General features: G+C 38.8%; 2 protein-coding genes across 8 annotated transcripts in view; both read right to left on the reverse strand.

Annotated features, from left to right (window-relative positions):
- The window catches only part of LOC124119170 (L-asparaginase-like), a 34,978-nt gene extending 15,770 nt beyond the window's left edge, over positions 1-19,208 (reverse strand). The window contains exons 1-8 of one of the 2 annotated variants that reach the window (XM_048388535.1): positions 18,875-19,208; positions 14,752-14,872; positions 13,907-13,954; positions 6,153-6,264; positions 3,300-3,425; positions 2,796-2,879; positions 1,582-1,708; positions 1,103-1,215 (exon numbers count right to left, since the gene is read on the reverse strand). In XM_048388535.1, the coding sequence (XP_048244492.1) occupies positions 1,103-1,215; positions 1,582-1,708; positions 2,796-2,879; positions 3,300-3,425; positions 6,153-6,264; positions 13,907-13,954; positions 14,752-14,872; positions 18,875-19,046 (903 nt within the window). In that variant the 5' untranslated portion in view covers positions 19,047-19,208. The remainder of the gene's footprint in view (positions 1-1,102; positions 1,216-1,581; positions 1,709-2,795; positions 2,880-3,299; positions 3,426-6,152; positions 6,265-13,906; positions 13,955-14,751; positions 14,873-18,874) is intronic. The other variant, XM_048388536.1, reaches the window with a different exon arrangement.
- A 6,484-nt stretch (positions 19,209-25,692) lies between these two features.
- The window catches only part of LOC124119190 (reticulon-1-A-like), a 34,103-nt gene continuing 31,813 nt past the window's right edge, over positions 25,693-27,982 (reverse strand). For all 6 annotated transcript variants that reach the window (XM_046481622.2, XM_046481627.2, XM_046481626.2 and 3 more), the window contains 3 exons: positions 27,870-27,916; positions 27,532-27,590; positions 25,693-26,797 (listed from right to left, as the gene is read on the reverse strand). In XM_046481622.2, coding sequence (XP_046337578.1) covers positions 26,749-26,797; positions 27,532-27,590; positions 27,870-27,916 — 155 coding nt within the window. In that variant the 3' untranslated portion in view covers positions 25,693-26,748. The remainder of the gene's footprint in view (positions 26,798-27,531; positions 27,591-27,869; positions 27,917-27,982) is intronic.

The following is a 27,982-nucleotide window of genomic DNA, read 5'->3' on the forward strand; positions in this document are numbered from 1 at the left end:
GCTGGACCTAGATATGAGCATTTAATCAACAAATTCACAGACTGTGTATATGATCTGAGGACATACTGTTACGGGTCACGTCAAAACACTTGTGGACTGTACAACTGATTCGGTCAAAATCATCGTCTGTCTCTCACTTCAAAGAAACATTTCAAACAGAAAAGACTTTCCACAGTGCACGGGAAGTTGTGACACATAGAACGATAAACTTTGAACATTCAATTGAAAAATTATTATCGGAAGTAGTAACATGCATAACATTTTTTTAATAATGACAACATTGGTGTATAACAATAACTTTATTGATAATTTATAACAATAATGGCTCTAGTCATGGCAACTTCCAAACTTTCGGGAAGTTGTAATCTATCGGACCGTCATTCAGGCGATGGTTCTGACAGATCACGATCTGAAAAATACTATCATGAAAGTGTATCCCGTGGATAAGCCGACCCCTTTCTACGGAATCATTTTTCTGGTCCTCAAAATTCGGCTTAATTGCGGACATATACGGTAATCTCGGCCATCTGTAAGACAGTCCAGAATTTTCATTTGTTCAATATTCACATTTTTAATCGAGAATTTGTCCAAAAAGATTCAAAAGTATAGTCTGGAATGGAAGTCTCCAGTTTGAAACTAGTGCTTGAGAAAGCTGCTTTCTGATTGGCAAAAGCTTATTTTTTTTGTTAGTCATTTCATTGGTTGGTCAAAGGTCACGAAAGGTTGTTCTGACATGACCTGTAATGGGATGTCCTCAGATCTTTGACAAGTGGTAGTGAGCACTATGATCTGATTTCAATGAGATTGATCAGTGTATGAAAATTCTCCAAACTTTTAATCAGACAACCGGACTTGCAACTATGCAAAGTTACCAGACCAGATAAAATGTTGCCAGTCCAGAATTTTCTCGACTAACGAACAAAAGTAACAAAAGGGCAAACATAAGACTAGTAATGTTAGTTCTCAGAAAAATAACAATACACTGGTGGATTCTCAACTTAGTAACTTTAACTCCTGACCATTTGTCATGCAACTTTCAAAACTGACCATCCATCAGAAAATAGACCGTCTCGGACGTGTATGCGGAGAGGTCTGTACTCACTGTTTGAGCAGTTATGCCTGGAAAGATCCTCAACAGACCCACATTGGGGCAGAAGTTGGTTGCCACACGGAACTTCTCCGTGGTGCCGCTGCGGAATACACCTGCCCAGTCCACTGCAGGGAAGATAATCAGTAGGTTGTAATATTGGAAGATTTGACCATGTTCAGTCAAGAATATTTTTGCATTTATAGAAACTGGTAGCGAATCAAAACCATGCAAGTGTGAACACCTGTATTTTCATATATAACTCCATAAATGCAAAACCATATTGAAGTCAATACATCAATGGGCAATGTCTTCGATCTGTTTCTTTGTCAGACCAAATTTCACACATGAACTAAACTTTTAGGTACCATATCATTCACTCCAAAGACAAACTTTCCTCCAATATCGTAAAATATAAAATGTATGAGACTTCAAGTTGGGTTCTTGATAACAATAACTTGATGTGTCACTGATACTACAGTGCATGGCAGTACCTGAAATATCAATCTCCAGCGTCACGATGGGAGCCATGTTGGGGGACTTGAAAGCACTGAAGCTTGTTGAATCATTCTTGATGGTGCGGTTACCTCGAAACACCTTTTCGTTGAAACACACAAGCACCTGGAACATTCACATACTGACTATCACTGGACCTGGCAAACAATAAAGCCAAATGCTGATTTGGAAAATACTAAAAGCAGCGGCCACTTGTTTGTAAATACGTTCTTGTTGAGACATTTCCAGTATTTTTAAAAGTTCCAACAAATTTACAGTTCACAAAGATAATAATATTAATGTGCATATTTATATTGCACCAAATCCACACCCTAAGGCACGTTCTAAGCTCTAACATTATTACCCCAAGTTAATTGATCAGTGTGCACTTGATTTTCATTCCCAGCTCCTTGAGAGTGAGTGAGTTAAAATTTAACATCACATTGGCAATATTTCAGCCATATCGTGACGAGAGCATTAATAATATTTAAATTTAGATGAATAAATACCTGTCATCAACAAACAGTATGATAACTAGACTATCACAGTTTAGAAGTAAAACTGTGAGTGAGTGAGTTAATATTTAAAGTCATATCGGCAATATTTCAGCCATATCGTGACTAAAGCAATTAAAACATTAAGAAAGCATTAACTTAGACAATATAAAAACCTGTCAGCAAAGGACAGAAAAATTACTAGACTTATCACAGATATCAACTTTTAAAACTAGTATGTGACCATAAAAAGCTATTACTAAACAGAACAATACATTGTAAAAGCGGGCTATAGATCGTCAGGCAGATCACCATACTAGGGACTTATAGTACCTTTGCTATCTACATGGACCCCAGCAGGTTTTACACCATCCCTTCAGTCGCTGGCAATTGTATGCAAGTTTAGCCATTGATTAAAACTAACAAGTATACTACGATTAAAACCGATGTAATAATAAATGTACTTTGAATGATGTGGTCTTGCATATCCTCGCTCCTTGAGAAGTACACAACCCAAGATCATTGTTATTGGACAGAATGTGCAGCAGCTAACAAGTCTTACATCAATATATCATGACATTACTTTTATCATATTAGACCTGACAGCAGATAATATATGTCTTAATACTACAGTAAAATATCTTGTTTGTTTGTTTGTTGTGATGTTGATGTTTAGCAATATCCTAGCCACCCAAAAAGCCCATACCACCCCTACTCACCTCGGGGATGCAGTAGTTCCCAGCAATGATGAGCGACGAGAGGAAGTTGTCCCGGCCATCACTCCTCACTTCATAGATCGGGATCTGGAGACACAAGGACACAGGTAACAGTCGTAAACACAATCAGAAGTTCTCAGTCAACAAACATACACTTCTCAACAAATAAACATACACTTCTCAACAAATAAACATACACTTCTCAACAAATAAACATACACTTCTCAACAAAATAAACATACACTTCTCAACAAATAAACATACACTTCTCAACAAATAAACATACACTTCTCAACAAAATAGATATACACTTCTCAACAAAATAAACATGTTGGAAAGTTTCACAAACAAAATACATGCCACTTGTTTTCACCTTAAACTTTTCCTTACATTATCACAGTAGTCTCCACAGACCTTCAGACATTGATTTTTCAAGTGTCGTTTCATTCCTGTAGAAAGAATAATGTTAATGTTTAATAGTCATTGCAGGTATATTTCCCCACCTACCTGTGAGCCGGTGAGTATGATTGGCTTGCCCAGGTGTTCACACATGAAGGAGAGAGCAGATGCAGTGTATGCCATCGTGTCCGTGCCATGCAGAACCACAAATCCATCAAACTGGTCATAGTTGTCCTGCAGAAAACATAACACACCATCAGACCCAAGCCAGACAGAGAAACAGGGAGGGTAGCTGGCGTGACTCGGGTGTAAATACTGGATGATCAATGTATAGCAACAAATGTTATATTTGGGATAACACTTTCTTAGTAAAGTACAGATTCTCGTACTTTTTTTAGGTTGAGTCCCGTCCGGGAGCCGTGCCAATTTACCCTTGTCAGAGGGGTACTCAAAGTATGTGATCTAGACTACCAGTTTTCGGACTTTCATTTTTGTGGAAGCCTCGGTGGCTGAGTGGGTTAGATCGCTGACTTTGTGTCCCTTACTCTGGCAAGTGTGGGTTCGAATCCCGGACGGGACTCAACCCCCAAAAAGTACGAGAATCTGTACTTTACTAAGAAAGTGTTATCCCAAATATAACACTTGTTACAAGTGACCACTTTCTAAATGGCATTGTGTATTCACAATGTATTGCAATTGTCCATGGTTCCACTGTCAATACAATGATGACAAGTTATAACGGCAATGGTTGACATCAGTACACACCTACACCTGCTACAGTTGCAACAGACATAACAAAGTCACATGTCGGTATCCATTCAGGTGAGGGGTAATGAGGTTTAATGTCATGTTCAAGATTATTGCACAAATATGTGGTCTTAGCTAAACCCTAAATGGGCCCCAACCTTAGATGGGCCTCTGCCAAAGGCAGTATGAGGGAGATAACTCTCACTAGCAAGATGCTGAGTGCAAGCTCATGGCACAAGCCACACTCTTGTGTACAGCTGCAATTATGTGATTACACTTAGGTAATTGACAAAGACATCTTTGTCCTATTGCCACAATATATAGCAACATGCATGTATGTATATGTGCAGTAACTGCTGTTGTTTTTACTTGTCAAGACAAATGCCAACCTTGTTTTATCTCCCCAATGCTGAACACCAGACAGGGTAACAACAAGTACCATCTTTTAACATCTAATGGTATGATGCGGCTGGGGTATTAAACCATCGACACTCCACTCCATCCACTAGATAACAGAGGCGGTCTGTATCTATTAAGAACATGTTCCAATCAGTAAACCACACAATCATGAGTTCTACTTCCTTTACACCCTAACAACATCCTCGGCAATCTACTAACCTTTGGGCTGGAACCCAACCCCGTATTACCCTACACTACTCGGGTACCCAACCCTGTATTACCCTACCCTACTCAGGTACCCAACCCTGTATTACCCTACACTACTCGGGTACCCAACCCTGTATTACCCTACCCTACTTAGGTACCCAACCCTGTATTACCCTTCACTACTCGGGTACACAACCCCGTATTACCCTACCCTACTCAGGTACCCAACCCCGTATTACCCGACGCTACTCAGGTACCCAATCCTGTATTACCCGACCCTACCCAGGTACCCACCCCCCCGTAATACCCTACCCTACACAGGTACCCAACCCCGTATTACCTGACCCTACCCGGGTACCCGCTGAGGGTCTCAAAAGATAAGTTCAAACTGTCCGATTGGGAATAGTTTGACTGCAGCCCTGGCATTTAAGTACATTTATAAAATGATCTGGTCATGCATACTCTGAAGTTGACTGAAGTTCTATCTTTATTTAAAAATATAAACATCAGTAGTAATCCGTACATAGTGAGAAAGAAATGCGAACATTAGTGACTTGTTGTGGAACCATGGAGTCCTAGATAATTTTTATTAATAAACAATATGTCACGTGACAAACCACAGGTCCGGGTAGTCCGGTGGGTACCCAGGTCCTTCTCAGTACCCACTTGACCCGAGTCCCAAGTACCCTAGTTGATGAGTAGGCAAAATCTTTCATAGGATTAACCAGAGCAAATACTTAGAGAATAACCAACGAGCTACAGCGAATTATGGATTATCTGACCCAAGTGAATGAATGGTGTTAATTCCAAGTCCGTGTTGAGGGACTTATAGCAATTATTCACGAGGGACAGATAATCCCTAATTCCTCTTACCTTGTTGGTTATTCTATATTTTACTCATTGATATTTCAAGGGAGAAAATGTTTGTTTGTTTGTTGTTTAACGCCTCACTCAGCAATATTCCAGCTATATGACGGCGGTCTGTAAATAATCAAGTCTGGACCAGACAATCCAGTGATTGACATCATGAGCATCGATCCCTGAAATTGGGATACAATGACATGCATCAACCAAGTCAGTGAGCCTGGCCACCTGATGCTTCTTACAACAAGCACAGTCGCCTTTTACGGCAAGCATAGGGTGTCGTTGTACAAAACAACCTTAGCGCTGTCGTAAGTCTATGTTAAGGTATGGGAGTTACAATCACCTAAGCGCTAAGATCGCTTTGTACAACGGCTCCCTGTTCTACCCTGGATCTTCACGGGTCAGGAAGAAGAATAAGAAGAAACTTATGAAATGTCAACCCTACAGAGAAACTTCACTGAAGGCAGCCTATTGTTCAGGTGACGTAATGTAATCAATCTGTGACGTCATGAACAATGGATGACGTCATACCATATTTTTCTCATCAATGAAGCACTGTGACATCACATGCCTACAATTGACCAATCAGCATTGAGAACTGCTAAAATGCAAATATCATAAAGTTATTTCACAGGATCATTCAACCCTTATGGGTGATACTCAACATAACTGAAGGCCTAAACTGGTACACACAAGCTATCATTCACAACACCCAACTGATACAAGGGAGACAATCACGTTTACCTGTATCCTATTAGCAATGGTGGCCCAGTCCTGCATGTTCATGTTGGATGAGTCTAGGAGCGGCTCGAACTCCTCCACAGTGAACAACACACGGAAGTCCTCCTTTGTAAGTCTGTCAGAAAAGAAAAACCTCTTGCAAACACTTACCTGTGACAAACACACAGGGAGAAACAAAACAGGGGTCACAAAATGACATACTGTTGGAAAACATGAGTGGACACAAAGCAATCTGCCGAACAGTGTTCGCTCCCAGATACCAATACTTCTTATGACATTCAATCAGTGAAATAATAGTGTGCTGTTCTTTCACTATATTGTCAGTCTGGGGTACATGTGAAAATTCATGCAAATAAATGCTCCTCAGGCTTAAAAAAATTAGAATTAGTTCTCAGGCAATGACTTTTGAAAATATAGTGCAGGCGGGTGGTGGTTTGGTTTTTTTGGCTTGTTCAAACTAGTATGTAACGAAATAAACAGTTGTGTACCATCAACCTGGGAAAGGGCCTCCCTACATATAGAAGCATACAAACTCCTATTGCCACCATTACTATAACACAAGGTGCGCAGTAAATTGGTGCACATGTAAAGGTAACTGCATCCTTTATTGGATCGCATTGTTTTTAAGTATTAGGACTTTAATATATTTTTTTGAAAATGGAAATAAAAAAAGAAACGTGATTTATGATGATGCGGGCCTGAGAACCAAGATTTTTTTTTTTTTTAGCCTTATATGGCATTTATGTTTTTGCCATAATTGATCCTGAGCCATACATATCTATGATCATGATAACAATACATATCATAAATGTTCTTGCTAGAATCTGTACAAACCATATCCATTTGTAACTGAAATATCAATCTCATTAAAATAAGATCGGTAGCGAGCACTAACATCTGATTTTAATGAGACTGCTGAAATATTAGTCCAGTTTACACAGCAGTATATGATTCAGGTTCTGGCAAGAGACATGTCAGTAGCTTGTTTACATGATAAGAACACTTGACATGTTATTTCATGTAACACTGATTACATTATGCCGCAGCCAGAATTTTCTAACTTCCTGGTAGGGGTGTCATTGATTGGAAATACTGAAGTACACCTGAAATTAATCTTCCGGTATTGCTAAACATGAACAAGACTGATCCCTTCAAAGCTTCAAATTGAATTATCTGCCATCCCATTGTCACTCTTAACCACGGTAATCTAAAAAAACGTGAATGTTTCTGTGGCAGTGAATTACATAGTAACGATATTCACAAATTTGTATCTATAGATCATCGACTATAACATTTTTCCAATAGATCAATATCGCAACATACAATGACATCCCTGCCACCTCAGTAGCCCTTTATACTCCAGCTTGAACCAGGCATGATCAACTCTCCACATTGCATGGGCTTTTACGCCAAGGATCTACTCTGCCCCAGACTCTCCTGGCGCAGAATTAACCGGACATGTGATAGATATCAAAATACAGGTCATACTTTGTGGTCAGTGCCTGGATTGGTATAAATTTTTATTTAATCATTTTTTTTACAAACCAAATATGGCACATCAGTGCAGCATATCGGCATCCAGGTGTGGGGAGAGTCGAGATGTTCGTGAGGTTGATATTACAATAATGGAAAGACACCTGACATGACAACTACAAGAACACAACATGGACATGACAAGCTGTGAAGAGCACGGGGCAAAGTCCATCACTCTGTAAAAATGTACTTAAGACACCAATTTTCAAACTCATTTAAGATCAAGACTAGTAGTATCAATGTGTAAACTTTCATTTCTCTAACTTAAATAGTTTTAGAGAAAATTTGTACCCTTTGAGTGAGTGAGTGAGTGAGTGAGTATGGTTTTACGCCGCTTTTAGCAATATTCCAGCAATATCACGGCAGGGGACACCAGAAATAGGCTTCACACATTGTACCCATGTCGGGAATCGAACCCGGGTCTTCGGCGTGACGAGCGAAAGCTTTAACCACTAGGCTACCCGACCTCCCCTGTTCCCTTTGAGAAGCAGATGGATGGACGTAAAGACAGATAGAAGAACTAACTCCATTCCTATATCCCCTACCACACTTCATGGCAGGGAATAAAAAGTGTAATTTCATGTCAGTCTTCCTGTTCCAAGTAGGTTATATGACATGCAGGGAGTTAGTAATTCCGTACCAGCTCAGAGGCCGATATTCATGATATTCAGCCCCAAGTCTTCAGTTATAGTTATAATTAATGTTATGGGTTTTAGCTGGGACTTGTATTTCACTGATAACGGGACCAATATAGAGGGAGAGGATTTAACATATTTGATGCTCAGTATTACATGGTTGCAATTACTTTATTTTACATAATAAGCACCACGGGCCCTTAAAAAACTTACAAGGGGGTGTACCGGTATATTGAAACCATACACAATGATTTCAGTTCCTTATCACTAAACAAGAAGTGTTGAACAAACATAGTTCAAATGAAGCTAACATTTATTAGATTATACATATTTTTTCGATAGTTACTACTACTAGGCAATTATATACCACTTCTATAAAATATCTCTGATAAACACATGTAAATTTTCAATCTTAGAAGGGGCTGCTTATTAAAATTACTTACAATAGGTCTAGCAGTTAGCAGTGGTCAAGGGACACTGATTGCATGGAGCAAGGCGCTTAATATGGCGAATATGGTAATGCTGTTTGAGAATACAATGTTAACATACTTCTGAATTTTGGAACATAAACAGCTTTAACAACATGTTTTTCCCTAACTGGCTGCCAAGGGTACTTGGTTTGGAATCCTACATAAACAAAACCCTAAATGCAGATACCGCATTCGACGTAATAAACACCCAGGGTACTCTCAAAATTAGAAATAGGGGGCTAATTATTAGAATATAATTTGGGTGAAGAGGTGAAAGATCGTAAATTTTGTGGTTTATGCTGACTGCCTGAAATGATACAAAAGAAAAGTCTGTACACGACAGATATATTTTTCCAGAATTTAAGGGTGCATATAAGACACGGGTGCATATTATACACGAATAAATAAGTCTTGTGTACATTGATCAATCGGAAGGGTGCTAATCGGGATTGTTCACTAGCCAGAAAATTGGCAGATATCGCCAGTGGGCGCTTATAAGAGCGGGGCGCCTATTACGGCGAATACGGTATATGTATTTGTGGAGTAAAAATATAAAATGCCCATGCATATAAAATGAAGCACGATTAAAAATATTACATGAATAATTCCTCCTTTCACACCAACTTGGACACTGTACATTGACAACAAGTACATCATTCCATTAGCCATTCGTGAAGAGTCTCCATCTAAACATAACATTCTCCACTGAAAGCTCTGTTCACCATGCTGACCAGGTGTGCACGTGTCCTGTCATTACGATGACATGGTTGGTGATAGGATGTGAAAGTTTTTCTGTGCCATCACACTTCCCCTTATTTCAGTTACATTCACCTCCCATCCAACCTACAGAATTCTATATCAAATGTTATCATGGAACAATATAATTGAAAGCATCATTTGACAAACCCCTTGGGTCAAGGTCACAGATAACTTGAGTCTAAAGTCAGTGTGTTTACGGTAGTCCTAATCTGTGTTACTTTGTTGGTCAACAGGCTCATTGTGTAGATAATAAAGATAACAGATAAACAGGATGTTTATTCAGTATATATTTTTAATTGGTAATTGTAACTCCTTTACTGCACAGGTTAAGATACCAGCAAGTGGGCCTCCTCTCACAGGACATTCATTGGGCCAGGCGTATTATATTTTTCACATTACGGACCTGCCGACTCTAATTTTTGAAAAAATGTAAACAAATAAGCCGAGTAGTGAGTTATTTTATTTGTTATCATCACCAACTAGTAAAGAGAGACATAATCGATCTTTGTTGATCTCGAAGCCGAACATGAATAGCCTCCCGTGACAATTGTCCGTGTTGTAAGTGGAAGAATTTTTATTGTTACAAGGAGTAAGTATGTACTACGAAACAGTATGTTCTTCATAATAAAGAAGTTGACATCCATAAATTTCTCTTCACCTGATGAAAGATTAGGTTAATACTCAAAAACGTTGTGTTCTGCATAATAAAGAAGTAGACATCCATAAATTTCTCTTCCTTATGTGTATCACTTCTGAATGCCTTTCAAAGACTTGGGCCTTAGCTTGCAAATGTAACTATACCACAGACAACCAGAAAAAGAAAATATCTGAATATTATGCAGTCAATACTGCTTATGATTTCTGCAAAATATCTTGTATTGTTCAAAACTTTACTGATGTCAATTAACACGATAGAAGAAAACAAAGAACCTTTAAATGGAAGGCAATACTCGTACAAGAATCTGAAAGACACCAATCCTAAAGAAATTGTGTGTGTGTGGGGGTGGGGGAGAGAGGGGGGGGAGAGAGGCGGTGGAGGGGAGAGGGGGTGGAAGGGGCAGGGGGCACGGAAATATTCAGAAAGTTAGAAATACAAGTCCATCGCAACAAAACATAACCATGGTCAGCAACGTTTTAAAAATGCCCCATATATTTACGACATAGTACTGCAACTGTCTTGTGGGGAGAGGGTGGACAAACACAAAGATCACAGGAACTTGAAGCCACATTTAATAATATCAACTTGTATAATTTGGGTCCATCAGTCATCTTCCAGACAGGAAAAAGTGAGTGATCATAGTTTTACATAAGTTTTAGCAATAGTACAGTAATATCACCGCATAGCCAGACACCAATGTAAGAAGACAGCAAGTGATGACGTTTTCATTCAAACTATGTCCATGCATGGCATTTCGGCAACCATATTGACAAATATATTTATACTTAACAGCCTGCAAATAACCAAGGTAACTTCACTCTCTTTTTATATGACCTGGATCTCAACTTGCTTCAAAACAGGTCTGATTTGGCATTCAAGTTAACTTTTACAATATTTAAATGTGACATTTCCGTTCAGCAATGGTACAGATACTTACATTTATGAAAAAAGTGCTTCACTGATACTACAGATTCTAAAGGTTATACAAATGGTTTCCATGGTTTCAAATGAGTCGTCCAAAAATGGAAATATTTACAATGAATGTACTTGTGTCAAATGCAATAAAAACACTTTCTGACACGCTGTCAATTTCCACACGTATACTGGATATATAGAAAGGTTGTACGGAGTGAATCAGTGACAACTATTACAATGTAGCATGTATATATGCTCTAGGTGTCATCTTTCTGGGCCATACAGCATCCATAGCACACAGCAACCTGACCCTCAGAATCACGTTCAGTTTCCTGGATTCAAGTTGCTGCTAGGAAATTGAAAGTGAGTAGTGTATGATCAATGGCGGAAGTAACTGTCGTCATGTCTGTAGTTATTCCACAAATCAAGATTTAAAAAAGACCCTCCCCTTATCCATTGTACTATATCCGCATTTTCCGTATGAACCTATGGCGATGATTGGGCCCAGGGTAATTACTGTTATAGAAAGATATAATACACTGGACAATCAAGGAGGATAGATCCGGGGTAGAATAGGTCTTCAGCAACCCATGCTTGCCGTAAAAGGTGACTATGCTTGTCGTAAGAGGCGACTAATGAGATTGTTTGGTCAGGCATGTTTACTTGGTTGATGCATGTCATCGTATTCCAATTGCGTAGATCGATGCTCATGATGTCAATCACTGGACTGTCTGGTCCAGACGAGATTATTTACAGACCACCGTCATATAGCTGGAATATTGCTGAGTGCGGCGTTAAACAACAAACAATCAAACAACGATGATAGATGATGGACCCAATCGACTTTCTAAAGAATTTACAATATATTATGCAAAATTCTTACCAAAATCCAGAATTCCAATTCTGTACAAAAACTATGGTGAAATGCGTAGTTCATTCCCTATTACCGACGTTCATCAGTTTCAAAAAGATAAAGAGAGAAAATCTCAGATTGTTATGCGTGCCCTCCTACTGAACCAAGTTATGCCTGAAGGATGTCCACTGATCTGTATTCAGATTACTGTATTTCCTCTAAAAGACACCGGGTCTCCAGTACACACCACCCTCGAGTTGACGCTGGGTTATATGCTCCGCCCAAAAAATAGAAGCCAGTCCTTTATTAGAAGCCGGATAAGTGATATTTCTCTAGATGACATTTATTATCCCTATCACATTAACTTACAGCATGTAACGATTACTGCATTCACCTAATGAAGACAGTTTCCTGCAAATATACCCTTGTATGACTGTAGAATTTGGGATTTGGTAAGGTTGCCACTGTGCCAGCATTAAATATAAAAGGTGTCGGCCTCTGATAAACGTCAACTGCTTGCGTGAAATTGTTGGCCATGATACAGTAACTATAGTCATATGAAAAAATTGTGTGTTCTTTAACTTCTTTTGAGTGGTATAAATACTATATGTCGCAAAGAACTCCTGATTCATGGCACTTAGGATTGTGCAGTAATCACAAACTCAGACCAGAGGACATCCTTAAAAAGAGAATCAAGCTACCCTCATCTGCCTTGACATGAGTAACTTTCTGTGTACAGATTCATCTGGGCCACTTTACTGGGAACAATAATGTCAGCACAAAGAAGGCCTGACTGTGTTAACACTAGATAGGACCTGGACATCGGATATGACAATATTCATCATGTTCATGACCACATTACATCTTAATCCACAACATTGAAACATTTGGTTCAGGACATAAAAATGGACACATCAATACAAAGCAGTTCCAGATAAGGCCATTAGTTTTTATTTGTTGGATCACGGCTCCGTTTAACGTATTTTCTTAACAATTGTAAAATATAGTAATGCAAGTGAAACTTATTTTTGTATCATTTGGAGATTACTTATGATGCTCAATTTGACATTGATATTTGGCCAAATCATTCACGCGACTAGTGGTAGGAAAATTACTTACATAATAAATCTAGAGTTATGTCCCTTGTCCTTGATACACAGATGTTGCCGAGATTATCCTCAATTGTCGTACTTCCCGTAATATTTGCAAAAAACATTCCGTGATCAAGTCTTGATAAAAAGAAGTCAATATCAGCTTCTTTTTTATACATTTTTATTCCCTCCTTAGACTTCTAAATCGGAAAAAAAATGTGATCCAACAAATAGAAAAATAATAATGGTTAATCATGCTTCTGGATACAAAAAAGATGCAAAAAATGCTTCTCAGACCCTCTGATTTTTGCCTGTCTGATAGTTTTCATTATTCAGACAATTATTCATCACAATCGTCGGACCACCTCATTTTCTTGTTTAACAAATTTTATGGTCAATATGCAAAGGGGATGAATAGAAATTGAATTCAGGTTTTGACACCAAAACAATCAAACACAGTATTGTTATTGATATTTGTTTCTTTGAAAACATAAAATGTAGAAAACATGCTAAAACAAGAAAAGAAAATGGTCAGGTCTAAATCAAAGATGTGTATGATTCAGAATTCTTGTTAATACTATCATGGCTACATGAGGCCATCTACATTATCTAAGACTCCGCTATCCATATACCAGTAGTCATGGTAGTACATGTAGTACAAGTTAATCAATTAGTTTTTCTACACCCTTCTACATGAGAGTCCATGGTGAGAGATTTTAACGATGGAGTTGTCTCTGTCGTCCGTGACATCAGTACACCAACATACAGTAGATACAACAACACGACAGTCAGTAAAATGAGTAAAGTGAGTCAGCAGGCAAGCAAAGTGATCGCTAGTGTTACCCATTTGGAGAAGGTTGGCCATCTGTTTTCAGCTTCGATTTGAGCAGCCTGTGTTACATACCATGTACTGATTACATACACATTTAATAGAATCCTACATGAAACACATCAAATCTGACACCATTTATACAGTGGTGGTTAGTGCAAACATAGAAAGAAGGACTTTTTAATTACTTGCAACTTGGAAATTTAAACCAATTAATCTGTTTTTGTGAATATAGTACTACAAACACATGAGTGTATCTTCATCTTCCCTAGGCAAGGGCAATAACTGACAATAAAAGATCTATATTGTAATAAAACGGGTCTTACCCCACCACGTGCATCAGATCACTTGAGCACCTTGATTAAAAACATGAAAAGATTTGCAAAACATCTGTCAATGCCCATATGACAGTACACATGCTTTGCAAATCCTGCAGTCGATTGAAACCTGCACGTTTAATCCATGTTGCATTACACGATTTTTGATTGGACGATGCATAGACTCGTTAGTCAAGCCAAAATGTAACTCTGGAATTCCAGCCTAGTTCGGCAAGGGTGGAAAGTGGACTTAGTCAGGTAACGCCCTTGCCTGGGGAAGATGGTGTTTCTTTGAATGGTAAGTCCAAGTTACTCAGTAGGAAGAAAAAGGACTTCTGGAACCTCAATTAAACATTTTGACAATTATGAGTGAATGTTCGATATAATGGATCGGTAGATAAATATAAAAAGTAACAATTCAATATCCGATCCTGTCCTCCTGTCTGACACACTTGTAGTCTTCCTATTCCATTATGTTTCTGACACAGACATTACCTTATTCCTACTTATGTTGTATAACATAATGTAATGGACATACTTACGGTAAAGCTAGATGATTCGCCTTAGTTTCAGGGCAAAAATGAGCGTCTCCATATTCAGCATCATGGAAGATGGGAAGGGCTCTGAGTTTCTGTACCATACAGTCAGGCTCCGGCTCATACACTGCAGCACAGGAGTTAATGAAGAATTTCAGATCAAGAGCAGACATTAACAGTATGTTAGATTAATGAACAGTAGGTGTTGGCACAATACAATCTTATAGAACTGAAGGAAAGTCAAACAGAATTACAAGGGAAAATTAAGGTCACTTTCTTAAAATCATAACATTTTAAGTATTGATCATGTTAATTTCTATAACCTTTGAGGAACTGTAAGTTACAAAGTAAAGGAGAACAGTGTTTGTATCACATGCTAAAAAAATACTTTCAGGCTTTTTCTATAACAAAACAACTGTGACTGATGCACAGAAAGAAAAGTGGGTCATAGTTAGTGGCCTATATAAAGTAGAGTATGTACATTCTAACGAACTCATACACTTAATATCCCTCATCCTCCCGAGGCAAGCGTGTCCACTAGCCTAGTTTCTACCCTTGCCACATCAAGGCCACTTTTCTTGGCTCGACCCTGGCGCCACCTCGCGAAGATCATGAGTTGTGCCCATTGTGATGAAAATGCGATATCCAATCAGATCGCTGTTCTTATTTTGTAGAACTTCACAAAGATGGCGACACTACCATAGGCGACGACCTAGTCAATCAGATAACGAAAACATTCGCGTTTTCATCCCTGACACAAAAACATAGGAAATCGTTGGGGGGTTAAAAAGATGAAAAAGATGTGTCAACAAAGACAGGCAGCGGGAAATCACTTTCATACGAAGGTGTACCAGTCGTGGATGTTGATTTTGTGAAACGTTCTCTGATTGGACTATTGATATTTGTGGTCCAATTATATTTAGCACAGGAAAGTGGGCTTGATGTGGCAAGGGTGGAAACAAGACTTTGATAGGCTCTTGCCTCGGGAAGATAAATATCTGCATGATGAAAGTAAAATGTATCATGGCCTTCTCATAAATAAAGCCCTCACCCTGAGCATGGTGCTAATAAACCAAGAAACATAATCCTGGCAAACTGGGATTCAAACCCATAATCATAGGTCTGGTTTGCCAGGGGACACAATTATGCACAGCAAATTGAGGAACCCTAGGCATGTTAGACGACTGGGTCAGTCGTGCTCCTTCAGGAATTATTTGAGCTAACAAGATGTAATGTGACTTTGACCTGTCACATGTTTCAGTTGAAAGCCAAAGAGACATCATATAGTTATCAATAAACATTGAAATCCCTTACAGCCAATTCTACAAAGCATCGTGTTCATAATAGAAAGTAGATCACAATGACCTAAACTTGGTGCAACAAGTTGATATTCAGCTGCCATCAATAAAATATACTACTCACAACAAGTGAAAGAAAACCTACATTGGAGTGAGTGAGTGAGTATGGTTTTACGCCACTTTTAGCAATATTCCAGCAATATCACGGCAGGGGGTCACCAGAAATGGGCTTCACACATTGTACCCATGTCGGGAATCGAACCCGGGTCTTCAGCGTAACGAGCGAACACTTTAACCACTAGGCTACCCGGGCGCCCCTCCTACATTGGAAGGAAGTGTGCTGCAATACCCACCAGCCATGACAGATTAACTGTAGAAATTGGGGGTTCTTTAACTTCTTTTCAGTAGTATACATCAGAGTCACTTAACATTGATATCAGCTACATGTTCCATGGCAACAGAGTTAAATATAGACCCAGAGAAACACAAACAAGCATGATAATTTCACAGATTTACCTACACTGTAACCTTGATCTTAACTTTAGGTCACTCTAACACTTACCAGTTCAATGACCCACCATAATCATGATCTGCATGCACCTACTGTCAGCATTCTTTGAGTACCGTATTCGACATAATAAGCGCCCCGCTCTAATAAGCGCCCACGGCAATATTTGCTAATATATTGGCTGGTGAACAATCCCAATTAGCACCCCTTCCGATTGATCAATGTACAGAAGACCTATTTATTCATGTATAATACACACTCGTGTGTTATATGCACCCTTAATTATGGGCAATTAAATTCTGGAAAAATATATCTGTGTCGTATATAAACATTTCAGGCTGTCAGCATAAACCACGAAATTCATCTTTCAACTCTGTTTTTTTTTCACCAAAATAATATTCTAATAAGAGCCTGCTATTTTTAAGTTTGAGAGCGCCCTGGGTGCTTATTACGTCAAATACCGTAATTGTAAAACAAGCTTGTTCTGAGTGAATGCTCTTGAGAGTTAATTTGAGCCCCGAAATTGGTAATGTCTGTCCACAAAGCGCATACAAAATACCATAAAAGCAATTCACTTGATAAAAACACCAATAGAAACTAACAGTTTTGGCCCACCAGTCCTTAAACCATATAGTAAAACTGGAAAATGTCTACTGGTCCTTAGGACACCTTAACTACTGGGCAGTTTGGCAAGGACCATAGGACTAGTGCCAGTTTCTAATGCTGAAACATATGATATATTTTGTATGGATTCAATTAAACAATGAAAATATGGCATGGAACTCATTGAAAGTAGGTCAGAGTGACCTGATGCTTTTATACCCAGGTTGTCATTACTGAATTTTACTCATCATCAATTATAATATGTATCAAACAGACATTTTAAAAATTGACTTTCATCAATGATAATACAGTTTGACTTTCAGTCTTTAAAGTGTCATACTCCAATGAACTCACACAAAGTGAATGTCAATTCTTATACTTCATTATTCTTATTCTTTTATACCTCGAGTGATAGATACACTATTTTATTTGGAATGTATGACTCCATGTTTACACTGACAGCCATACAACAACCAGATGTATCAGGAAATAAAATAGTTCCTCAAAAGGGGAGGTGACATGAGAGCAACATCTTTTGCAGTTTGGTTACAACAAATAGATTCAAAGAATATCATCATTACATGAGAAAGGTCTGTTAAGAATAACCTTGGTAAGCCAGCCACAGTCACAGTGTATCATAATACACTTACATCAAGTACAAAACAACAAAATGGCTGACACAATCAATGTGACTGGAGAGATTTCCAAAGTTGTTAATTAACCTGTTGCGATTACAAGTGTTACTTAGTGGGACGATCATTAAGAGATGAGCATAAAGATGTGTCAAATAGATAATGAAGTAAACTCATAGATTGCTGTAGGCTGTCACTGTAAGTCTAGGCATACTTTGGGTTTCATTTCTTATTTTTGTTCACTAGGAAGGTCGTAGCGAGGATAATCATGCATGGGCATGCAGTCAAACTCCCTGACTTTTCCCAATATAAGCTAAAATGATGAGTTTGATATTTAAAGGTTTAAATTATCAGAAACAATGCTCCTGTATTTATTCGTCCTAGGGAAGTCCCAGGGCTTTCCCTAGCAATGTTGAAGTAGTACATCAGTGCTTACATCATTTCAAGAATACTCTCGTGAAAAAAATATGAACGTCAAAATGTGTCGTTCATACACTTATGAACATTACTTTCACTGTCAAATGACCACCTCTCATCCAATAGTAAAGCCATATATGATTTAAACTTCACATTAATAAGATATTATACATGGTATTCAGATGTTGGTAAGTCCTACAATGCTTGACATTATGGGTATAAATGCCATAGGACCATCACAAAATGTCAAAATATTTGCCTTCACAGGTAAACTAAACTTATACTTGGGTCACTCAAATCTTACCAGGGTGACCTGTTCCAAGTTTCATAGACCTACAGCATGGACACTTGATACATTAAGTGTTCATGCCTAAGATATAACTGCTGTTTGGCTCATACTTTTTAATTACGCCTTTAAATGGACATGACCTTGAGCATGGAGTTGATCAACGTACTCCGTGACAAAAGCTTAAGGATGTACAACTCCACTGGACCATGAAGGGGAAATGAGAAACAAGAGTAACTGGCCTAAGAGTCCGTCCGTCGGAGTTGAGTTTCAAAAACTGAATGGCTGTCAAACTCCAGGAAAACATCTTGGTTATGATTAAACACTACTTCGACACTTAAATGGTATTTGATTTCATATAAATTGTATAAAAAAATAGCACAACCTCCATTTTTTGTAACCATTCCAATCGTTCCCCCTGTGTACAGCACAAGGATTTTCGTCAGCGGTTCTGCATCGTGTACAGCTCGGGTCTTCAATTCTAGTTCCGCGACTTTCTCATCCACTGATTTCGATCTAGTTAGTTCGGTTTCAGATTGATCAGCATTGTCTGCCATTGAATTAAGTCACACTTTCTTTGTTGTTTAGTAAAAATGCAAAACGTCAGAAATGTCAAGCAATATTGCCAAACCGGAAAAGGGTACTTTATGTTCCTCTTTCTGTTGAAGATTTCCTTTATTATCTCCCTTTGGTAATCAAGGTTGCTCCAAGGCGCATTTATTTGTTCTTCATAAATGACTCAACAGTCATCCTCATCAATAAAGCGTATTTCGCGATATGTGCTTTCACTGAAACACTTGTTGTCTGTGATGTGAAATGCCAACTGAGCATCCTTTACCCTTACTTGGAAAGAATACAGCATAAACACACTTGTATCGTCAGAGACCATATGCCATAAATCGGTATATGGTCTCTAGCTGGTATTGTCAAAAGACATGAATTATATATGATCATTACAAGTTATGTCATGAATGAGAACAAGATGGAAGGTACTGTGTCGACCGTGTAGAGAATGCCAACCACGGGAATCAATGCACGCCCAAACTCGACTCTGATATTTAGAAGATGTGATTCGTCTGACGGAAATGGAATTCAACACCATTCTTCTCAGAGGGCCTGTGCTAACTGATCTTTGTTATAAGGGCGACCTGGTCGTACTCTAATTTGACGGCCAATGTGAAAGAGTTCTGTAGGTGATAATTAAGTCTAGTGATTGTGCTAGCAAAGGCAAGATGTTGTATGGGTATCTTGTTGAAACAGGATCTGCCCTGTGCTGTTGGAAGAACGGTGGTACAAAAGGGGAAAAGATTGGTCAATGTAATGCTGTCCAATGAAGTTTCCTTCCCAAATCACCAGATCTGTTTGACTTGGCTATCGATACTGCATTGCAGGACTAATGATGCGGCATGACTTGGCTACAGGCGCCGCCTTGATAGGGCTAATAGTGCCGCATTGACAGGGCTACAGATGCTGACACCTCCAAACGGTTTAACATCTTGAATGCAACAATATTCTCTTTGTCGGAGGTTGACACAAATTCTTACATCTGCTTGCATGGAAAAGCTTGAATCTGCTCTCCTGTGAACATCACTCTTTAGTCTTTACCAGTTTCTGTTCTACCAGCGTTGCAGTGTCAGCGTTACGCCTCATAGTAGTCTGCAAGCTCTGATATTGCACCGAAAGAGTCTGCTTGAAATTGTCCAGCGACTGACAGGAAGACTGTCTCAGCTGATGACGTCACAGTATCAATATTCCTCAGGTGGAGGATACGCATGTAAAGTCTCCTGGCTGATGATGGCAGGACTGACACTCCTAGGCCTGTCTCTCTTCCGCCCAGTCTGCCTGAATTAGGCCATGCGCCTGGTGACCATCACTCGTCTACAACCAAAACTCCCAACAACGTCATCATGCGTTGCTCCTTGGTGTATCATACCAACGACTTGTTCTTTCTGTTGTAGGGTTAATCTTACTACTGTCCAACGGTTTGGGTGGGAATGAACAGTAAATCGTTCCTTTTATATCCATATCTTTGCAGGTTGGCATGCAATAAGAGCAGCCAAAGTTTCACTTCAAATTCAAGTTCCATTGATCTGGGTACTGAGCATGCTCATTACTCAGCAAATTGTTTTGGTTGTGTTTGGGCGATTGATTCTCAACCATTTTGTAACACTATTCGGGGTTTGGACCCAACGTGTCAAAATTTCAGTTTGTGAAGTTTTTTCGTCAGTTTAGAGTAGCTTTCCTTTGATAAAGGACAGTTACTCCAGACGTTGGACCGATGGACTGCCGCGAAAGGCAAGTAGAAACACTATGTGGAGACCATTCGTATTTACCTATAAGTAGTTGTGCCACTATCTTAGAAACAGGTTTCAGTTTCCACTGTATTGACTGTTGTCACTGTCATATTGACAAATCACTGACGTAATATATATTAATGTGTGCATTCCAGGACAACTTGCAATGTAATAAATCATTCCTCAGTTCTATTTCTCTGTTGTATTTATTTTGTCTACGAGATCATCGCGGATTTTGGCTACGATTTGCGAGTGGCTACGAATTTTCCCTGGCTACTAATTGGTTTGGTTAAAAATTCAACTGCAGCCGACATGAAATACAGCATCTTCGATTATCTAGCGAAGGCTATCATATATCCATTCCATTATAATATAATACGTTGGGTAATCAAGGATGTAAATGCACGTCCAATGACACAAATTTCTTGTGGAAATTATATACATGTACGACCCGTCCATTGCAGCTTTTCCTTATGGCGTATGTAAATTCGTAACCCAAACGAATTTGAACCGCTAGAAATAAGAAATTTCGTACCCTAAGTCGAAAGTAATTTCGTAATTTCATGCATTAAGCAATAAATGTCGCTGTATAAACTATTAACTTAAATGTAGATCTCAACAACATATAACGTAAATGCATTGGGGCAATATTTTATTTCAAGAGGAACATGAAGGGTTTATGTGTTGACCGAAGCTATTATTTAAGAAAACACTGTTTCAGATGCCTTGATCCCAGTAGTAGTTGATATGAAGATTGTAGATATTTATTTCAGAAATAAACGAGTGGGAGTTGTATGAGATATCAACATTATGTACAGCCTCTTTTAGGATGTTGATAAGATGTGCAAGCTTTAACAATAGTTACCTTAGGTTTAATAATGATGACTCCCTCTTTAGAATCGGATGTCGGCAATGTCGGACAAGTCCATTTTATGAATAGGTGGGAAACGTTTGGTATTTCCCGTATATTCTCAATCTGTTCGGGAAGTTTATTTACTTACGTATGCGACTTCTTGCGACTTGTACGGAACAAAATCAGATTAAAAACAAAAACTTTGAGAAAATGTATTGGTGTGTTTGGTTTTACCCCAGAGTATTTCAGTTATAACGCAGCCTGTGATGTAATCCTGGGAGGAAATTATTAAGTGATGAAGGTCTCAACCTCAAGAATTGTGGTGAAACCCACAAGCATGGCTGTGGTGCTGACAAACGTAGACACAACCTTGCTGTAGCTGGTATTCGAACACCGATCATATGTTTATGTCACGCCAACGGGGCGCAACTCTGCACAGAGAATTGCAACATATTGTACGAAAGCATGGTCGCAGGAATGCCAAACTATTTAGGAACATTTTGACAGGCCATATCAGTTGGCCATAGGGGATTCAATCCCATATAGGGCACAACTCTGCACACCGAATTGCAGCACCGTCCAAAACTGAGCCATCCATATTCCCAGGCAATGTAAGGTGTGTTGTACAAACTCCCATGACTGGACCATCCATATTCCCTAGTGGTGTATCTTGTCTTGAACATCATGTCCTCAGACTCATGATCCCTTCAAACTCGTTGAAATCAGATCTTCGTTCTCGCAACTGATTAGGTCATCTGATTTTAATGAGATTGATGATCCCCTTAATGTCTTGTCAGACCTTTAACCTGTTATCTGTTTTCAATTAATCTCGCTGCACTGTGCCCAGTCCTCATAATAACATACCCGTTTACAACAGAGTACCCCTGAATTAAGCCTCCAGCTCCAATAAGCTCCCCTGACCAACTTCTAGACCAATCTGTTCGTAATCTTTATAACCAACAATACAAAGACCTACTATATTTTCCGGTGCATATTAGATATTTAAAAAAAGGGGTACCTTTTAATTGTTTTGTAACTTATCAACAACAGTCATCAGAAGATAACAAACACACACACTCAATAGCAAAAGAGACCCCTTCAGTTAACTTTGGTTAATACATGTAGCAAGTTTGGATGAAAAATCTTTCAAGTTATGCTCTGGAAACGAAATACGAAGAGACAGACAGAAAGGATGATGACTATATCCCTCCGCAGGGGGATAGAAAACTGTTAGTTTCAACATTTTGAACTAAGTTTGTTCTCTACCCATCTGTGCTACTGAGAAGCCAAAACAAAATGAGTCAACTTGAACAAAGCATCTTCGGCTATGACAATAGTAGCTAACCATACTTTCACATAGACTTACAATAATCGTGGTGTTAACATCCCTTTGGTCAAGTGGGCCCAGGTGTATTGACATTCATGGGCATCTTGTAGTGTCCAAACACCCTTTGAGGTAGATCAACATGCACCTGATCTTGCCCTGATGGTGTGGATTGTGTGATGAAGTTCTCTCTCTTGGCACCCTGTTCCAAGTACAGGTGTACCTCAACATTGTGGTGATTTTCCCCACACTTGTCTGCCATGTTCTGCTGCTTTCCCATGATATCGGGATTCTTCAGAAGTAAATCCAAACTTGTTTCACCGATTGTACTGGTGTTTAGGCTGAAGATGGGACCTCAGATATTTCTTTAGATTTTTAATTTACGAAAATAAAAACTTAAATAAAAAATTCAGCCTTGCAGTATTTGAATTCTCTATACAGGTAATTATTTTGATTCCATATTAGAGTTTACAAAATCTTTTGAAAGCAAATGAAAACTTCACTCAAACACACACTAAAATGTCAACAAGGATTGTCTTGATACCATTGATATCCAAATACCATATGCCATCACAATTATTCTTCCTAGTGTTCAGTTAACAATGAAAGTATATGATGAGTGACTTTTGTTTTAGAGTGTATACAGAATAGAATGTTTGTGAGTTGATGTTTTGAGAATGGACCAAGCAAACCTGGTTGGAAGCAATGATCGATGCCATCAGGGTTACCATGACACACAATCACCCAGGTCACAAAGTGCAAGCACTAAATCCTCATTTTCGCTTTCTTGGGATAATTATGGCTTGGTATTTTCACCTGGAATGGCCACAGAAGCAACAGTTATCTCCGTATGTTGGCACTGATAGTTGACAGTATTCTCCATTTTCTCTCCAGAGGAATCGGACATCCAGCAACAAGAATTGTCCTTCCTTCTGGTCCAGTCTACCAAATTTCACACTTGGTTCAACATGTGAAATAATAGGGTTCATAGAAACACAATGCCTTTTAGAAAGTGGTCAAAAGTTACAGAGGAGTGTGTTTGCGAAATTTAGATGTGGTGTAGCCCCCATAAGAATACAGACTGGACGCTATGAGAATATTCCGGCAGATCACAGATCACAGATACTGTTTATTGTGTGAATGGTGTAGAAGATGAGGCTTACCGTATTCGACGTAATAAGCGCCCAGGGCGCTCTCAAAATTAGGAATAGGGGGCTCTTATTAGAATATTATTTTGGTGAAAAAAAAACAGTTGAAAGATAGATTTCGTGGTTTATGCTGACAGCCTGAAATGTTTATTATACGCGAATAAATAAGTCTTGTGTACATTGATCAATTGGAAGGGGTGCTAATTGGGATTGTTCACTAGCCAATATATTAGCAAATACCGCCATGGGCGCTTATTAGAGCGGGGCGCTCTCAAAATTAGAAATAGGGGGCTCTTATTAGAATTTATTTGGGTGGAAAAAACAGAGTTGAAAGATAAATTTCGTGGTTTATGCTGGCAGCCTGAAATGTTTATGTACGACATATATATTTTTCCAGAATTTAATGCCCATAATTAAGGGTGCATATAACACACGAGTGTGTATTATACGCGAATAAATAAGTCTTGTGTACATTGATCACTCGGAAGGGGTGCTGATTGGGATTGTTCACTAGCCAATATCTTAGCAAATGTCGCCGTGGGCGCTTATTAGAGCGGGGCGCTTATTACGTCGAATACGGTATATGTTGTTAAGCTGTCCTTTATATATGGTTTTGTGAAGATATCTTAGGAAGTGTTATAACATATGGCCTGGTTTGAATGTGTTATCGAGTCAACAGCTTGCCCTACTTTTATCAAATGAAGACATGATATTTTCTGTAGCCAAAACCTGTTGCAATATCTTAGAACATAGATTTAATGAACAGATAAATTGTGTTTTGGGGTATATTTCCTAACACTCTGTAATTGACTGTGTTCATCTATTACCGTATTTGACGTAATAAGCGCCCAGGGAGCTCTCAAAATTACAAACAGGGGGCTCTTATTAGAATATTATTTTGGTGGAAAAAACAGAGTTGAAAGATAAATTTTGTGGTTTATGCTGACAGCCTGAAATGTTTATGTAGGACAGATATATTATTCCAAAATTAAATATCCCATTATTAAGAGTGCATATAACACACGAGTGCGTATTATACGTGAATAAATAAGTCTTGTGTACATTGATCAATCGGAAGTGGTGCTAATTGGGATTGTTCACTTGCTAATATGTTAGCAATTATCGCCATGGGCACTTATTAGAGCGGGGCGCTTATTACGTCGAATAAGGTATGTATTATTTTATGACTGAGTGGTTTTATCATCTCCCATAAATCGTGTGGCAATTGGTCGCAATTTAGTTTTACTGAATAATAAGTATAATAGTTATGTTCTATGTAATTGCGAGTGAGATGTAAATAAAATATTCTGTCTGTCTGCGTGCAACAAAGGTTATATTTAAGATTACACATATAGTACAAATTCCAGTACTTTTTTGAGGTTGAGACCCACCACACCAACTTGAGTCTTAGACAGCGATCTAACCCACTCAGACACACGCTGACGAATTGCATCACTCTGAAAGTGTGTATTTGAATCCCAGGTGGGACTCCACCCTATGAAGTACAAGAATTTGTAATCCACCAAGAAGGTGTAATCCCAAGTAGACATTTCACAAAATTCAAGGGCAACAAACTCACAAAAGAAGCTTTTACAGAAATTTTATTCACAGTCAAGTTCAAATGCATTGACAATCCAGTAATTAAGATAAAAGTTGGAGAAATGTCTGTAATTATAGGTGAAATCAACCCATTAGATAGCGTGCTGGGTTATTTATTGACTTGAATATAAATATGTTAGCTCTACATGCAACATGTCAAACATACCACACTAAATTTTGAGCAAGAATTCCGAACTGAAACGCTACATCTTCATATTACACCTGCATGTAGGAAATATATCTGGGGGGGGGGGGGGGGGGGGGGGGGGAATGTATGCCATCTACAATGAAAACAAAGTTGAGAAACTAGTGGTTCAAAATATGACTGTACAACACTACATCTATCAGTTAAACCACGTAACATGGATGACAAGAATGTACGTATGTACGACAACTAAGTCTCCATAGTAACAGCATGTGACTACGATGATGACAATGCCTTCATTGTCCACCCTGACACTCAACACACTACACTACACAAGCATCATTTACAAGTGATATAAATATTGCAATTGTTTACAAGTACAATACAAACGGGGATAATTATCTTCTCTGTGTTTTGTTGTTCACATCCAAATGTCCACAAGAACATCACAGACGTGGCGAGGCCAAGTGCAATGCAATGTGAGAACATGATTACTTTCATAAAATAAATCAACTGAGATCTGCATACTCGGATAAACAGCTGTTGCATACACTGGCGTCTAAGAAAACAAATGTAAGAAACTCCCGACTACAGCGAAATGGTTGGACAAAAGTCACAGAGAGGTTGGCCTCCACTGTGCTCCACAGCAACTATGTTTACAATGCACGAAGTAGCCACATTCTTTATATCTTGCTTGCATACAGAAAGTCCACAAAAAACTCTTTTTTCTTGAAATAATGCAAATAAGGCAGCACTTGACACCAACCCATTTCCGCCGAACTGTTGACGGACAACCAACGAACACACAGATGGACAGACATATCAGACGTATGAAGCTTCACCAAGATATCAGTGACACTATTCTGTACCTGCTGCTCAATCAGGTGGTTTTTCCTTCACTGTGCCTTCTCCTTTTTCTTCAGGAAGGGAACTTTAGCCTGGACCCTGGAACAAGCACAACAGCATGGTAATGGTCATAGAAACTCAATGAGGTATATATTAGTGTTAAATGCCCCTACAAACAGATTTCAGTTCCATCACAGCTATATGTCAGCTTTATGTGTGAGGAAAGCCCAAAGTGATGCAGACCTTTGATGTTTACCAGTTTGGATAATACCACTAACACTGGTACTGACAAACCAAGAACTATTTTCAGTGTGAATTTGGGATTCTAACCAAAAATCACAGGATCCCAAAGGGAGACAACTCTGCACAACTAATTACAGCACCTAAGATGATCAGTCTCCACACCCACTTCACTTCACTTCCTTTAACGAGTGACTGAGTTGGCTTCAACGACGTTTTTGATTAGTATTCCAGTAATATCACAGCTTGTTACCTTACTGTGGGAGGATAGCCCAAATTGATGCATGTCTCACTTCATTAAGGTTAATGCTATGGTTGTGAGAAGGTCTTACAGCATGTTTAGTATAATTAAACCTCGGTACACGATCAGGTGCTTTTAGATCAAACCAGGCCAACCAGGAGTCAATCAAGGAAACAAAGATGATCCAGAATATCAAGGTCACCATCGACCAGTCACAGCAGGAGTTATACACATCTACTGCGACCAATTTATCAAAATGTTTGCCTCCAGTGGTCCTAAACGATGGACTTCCCCCAAGTGCCTCAAATGTATTGCTATAGTATATATTTTCAACCAGGTAACATGAACTCACTGCGCAATAATGTTGTTGAGCTGACTTTGTGCCATGTTGACGTAGTTGTCGATCTGAACCTGTGAATATTGACAATGAACTTGAAACTCATCAATGACAAAACGTTGGAAATTATGAGCGGGCTATACTAACATTGTTACATCGTACATTTCAGCCATTTCAAGTACAGTACATAGATTATCAAGACCTGTCAACTAAGGACAGTTAAGATCAGAAATGCATCACATATTGACCTAAAATTATTTTGAAACAAGCAGGGAAAATCCAATGAAGATATTAATAATGTTCAACCAAAAAACTGTATGCCATGACAGGCAATATAAAGCAATTGTACTCACCTTGTATGTCTCGTACACCTTGGGTAATGTGAAAATTGCAACAACAGCTGAAACAAAAGAATGCATGTGGTTTAACAGGGGGTCTACTTTTGGGATGCTTGAAGCATATGTGA

Source organism: Haliotis rufescens, unplaced genomic scaffold (assembly GCF_023055435.1).
Source record: "Haliotis rufescens isolate VD_foot unplaced genomic scaffold, xgHalRufe1.0.p SCAF_73, whole genome shotgun sequence".
NCBI classification, from domain to species: Eukaryota; Metazoa; Mollusca; class Gastropoda; order Lepetellida; family Haliotidae; genus Haliotis; species Haliotis rufescens.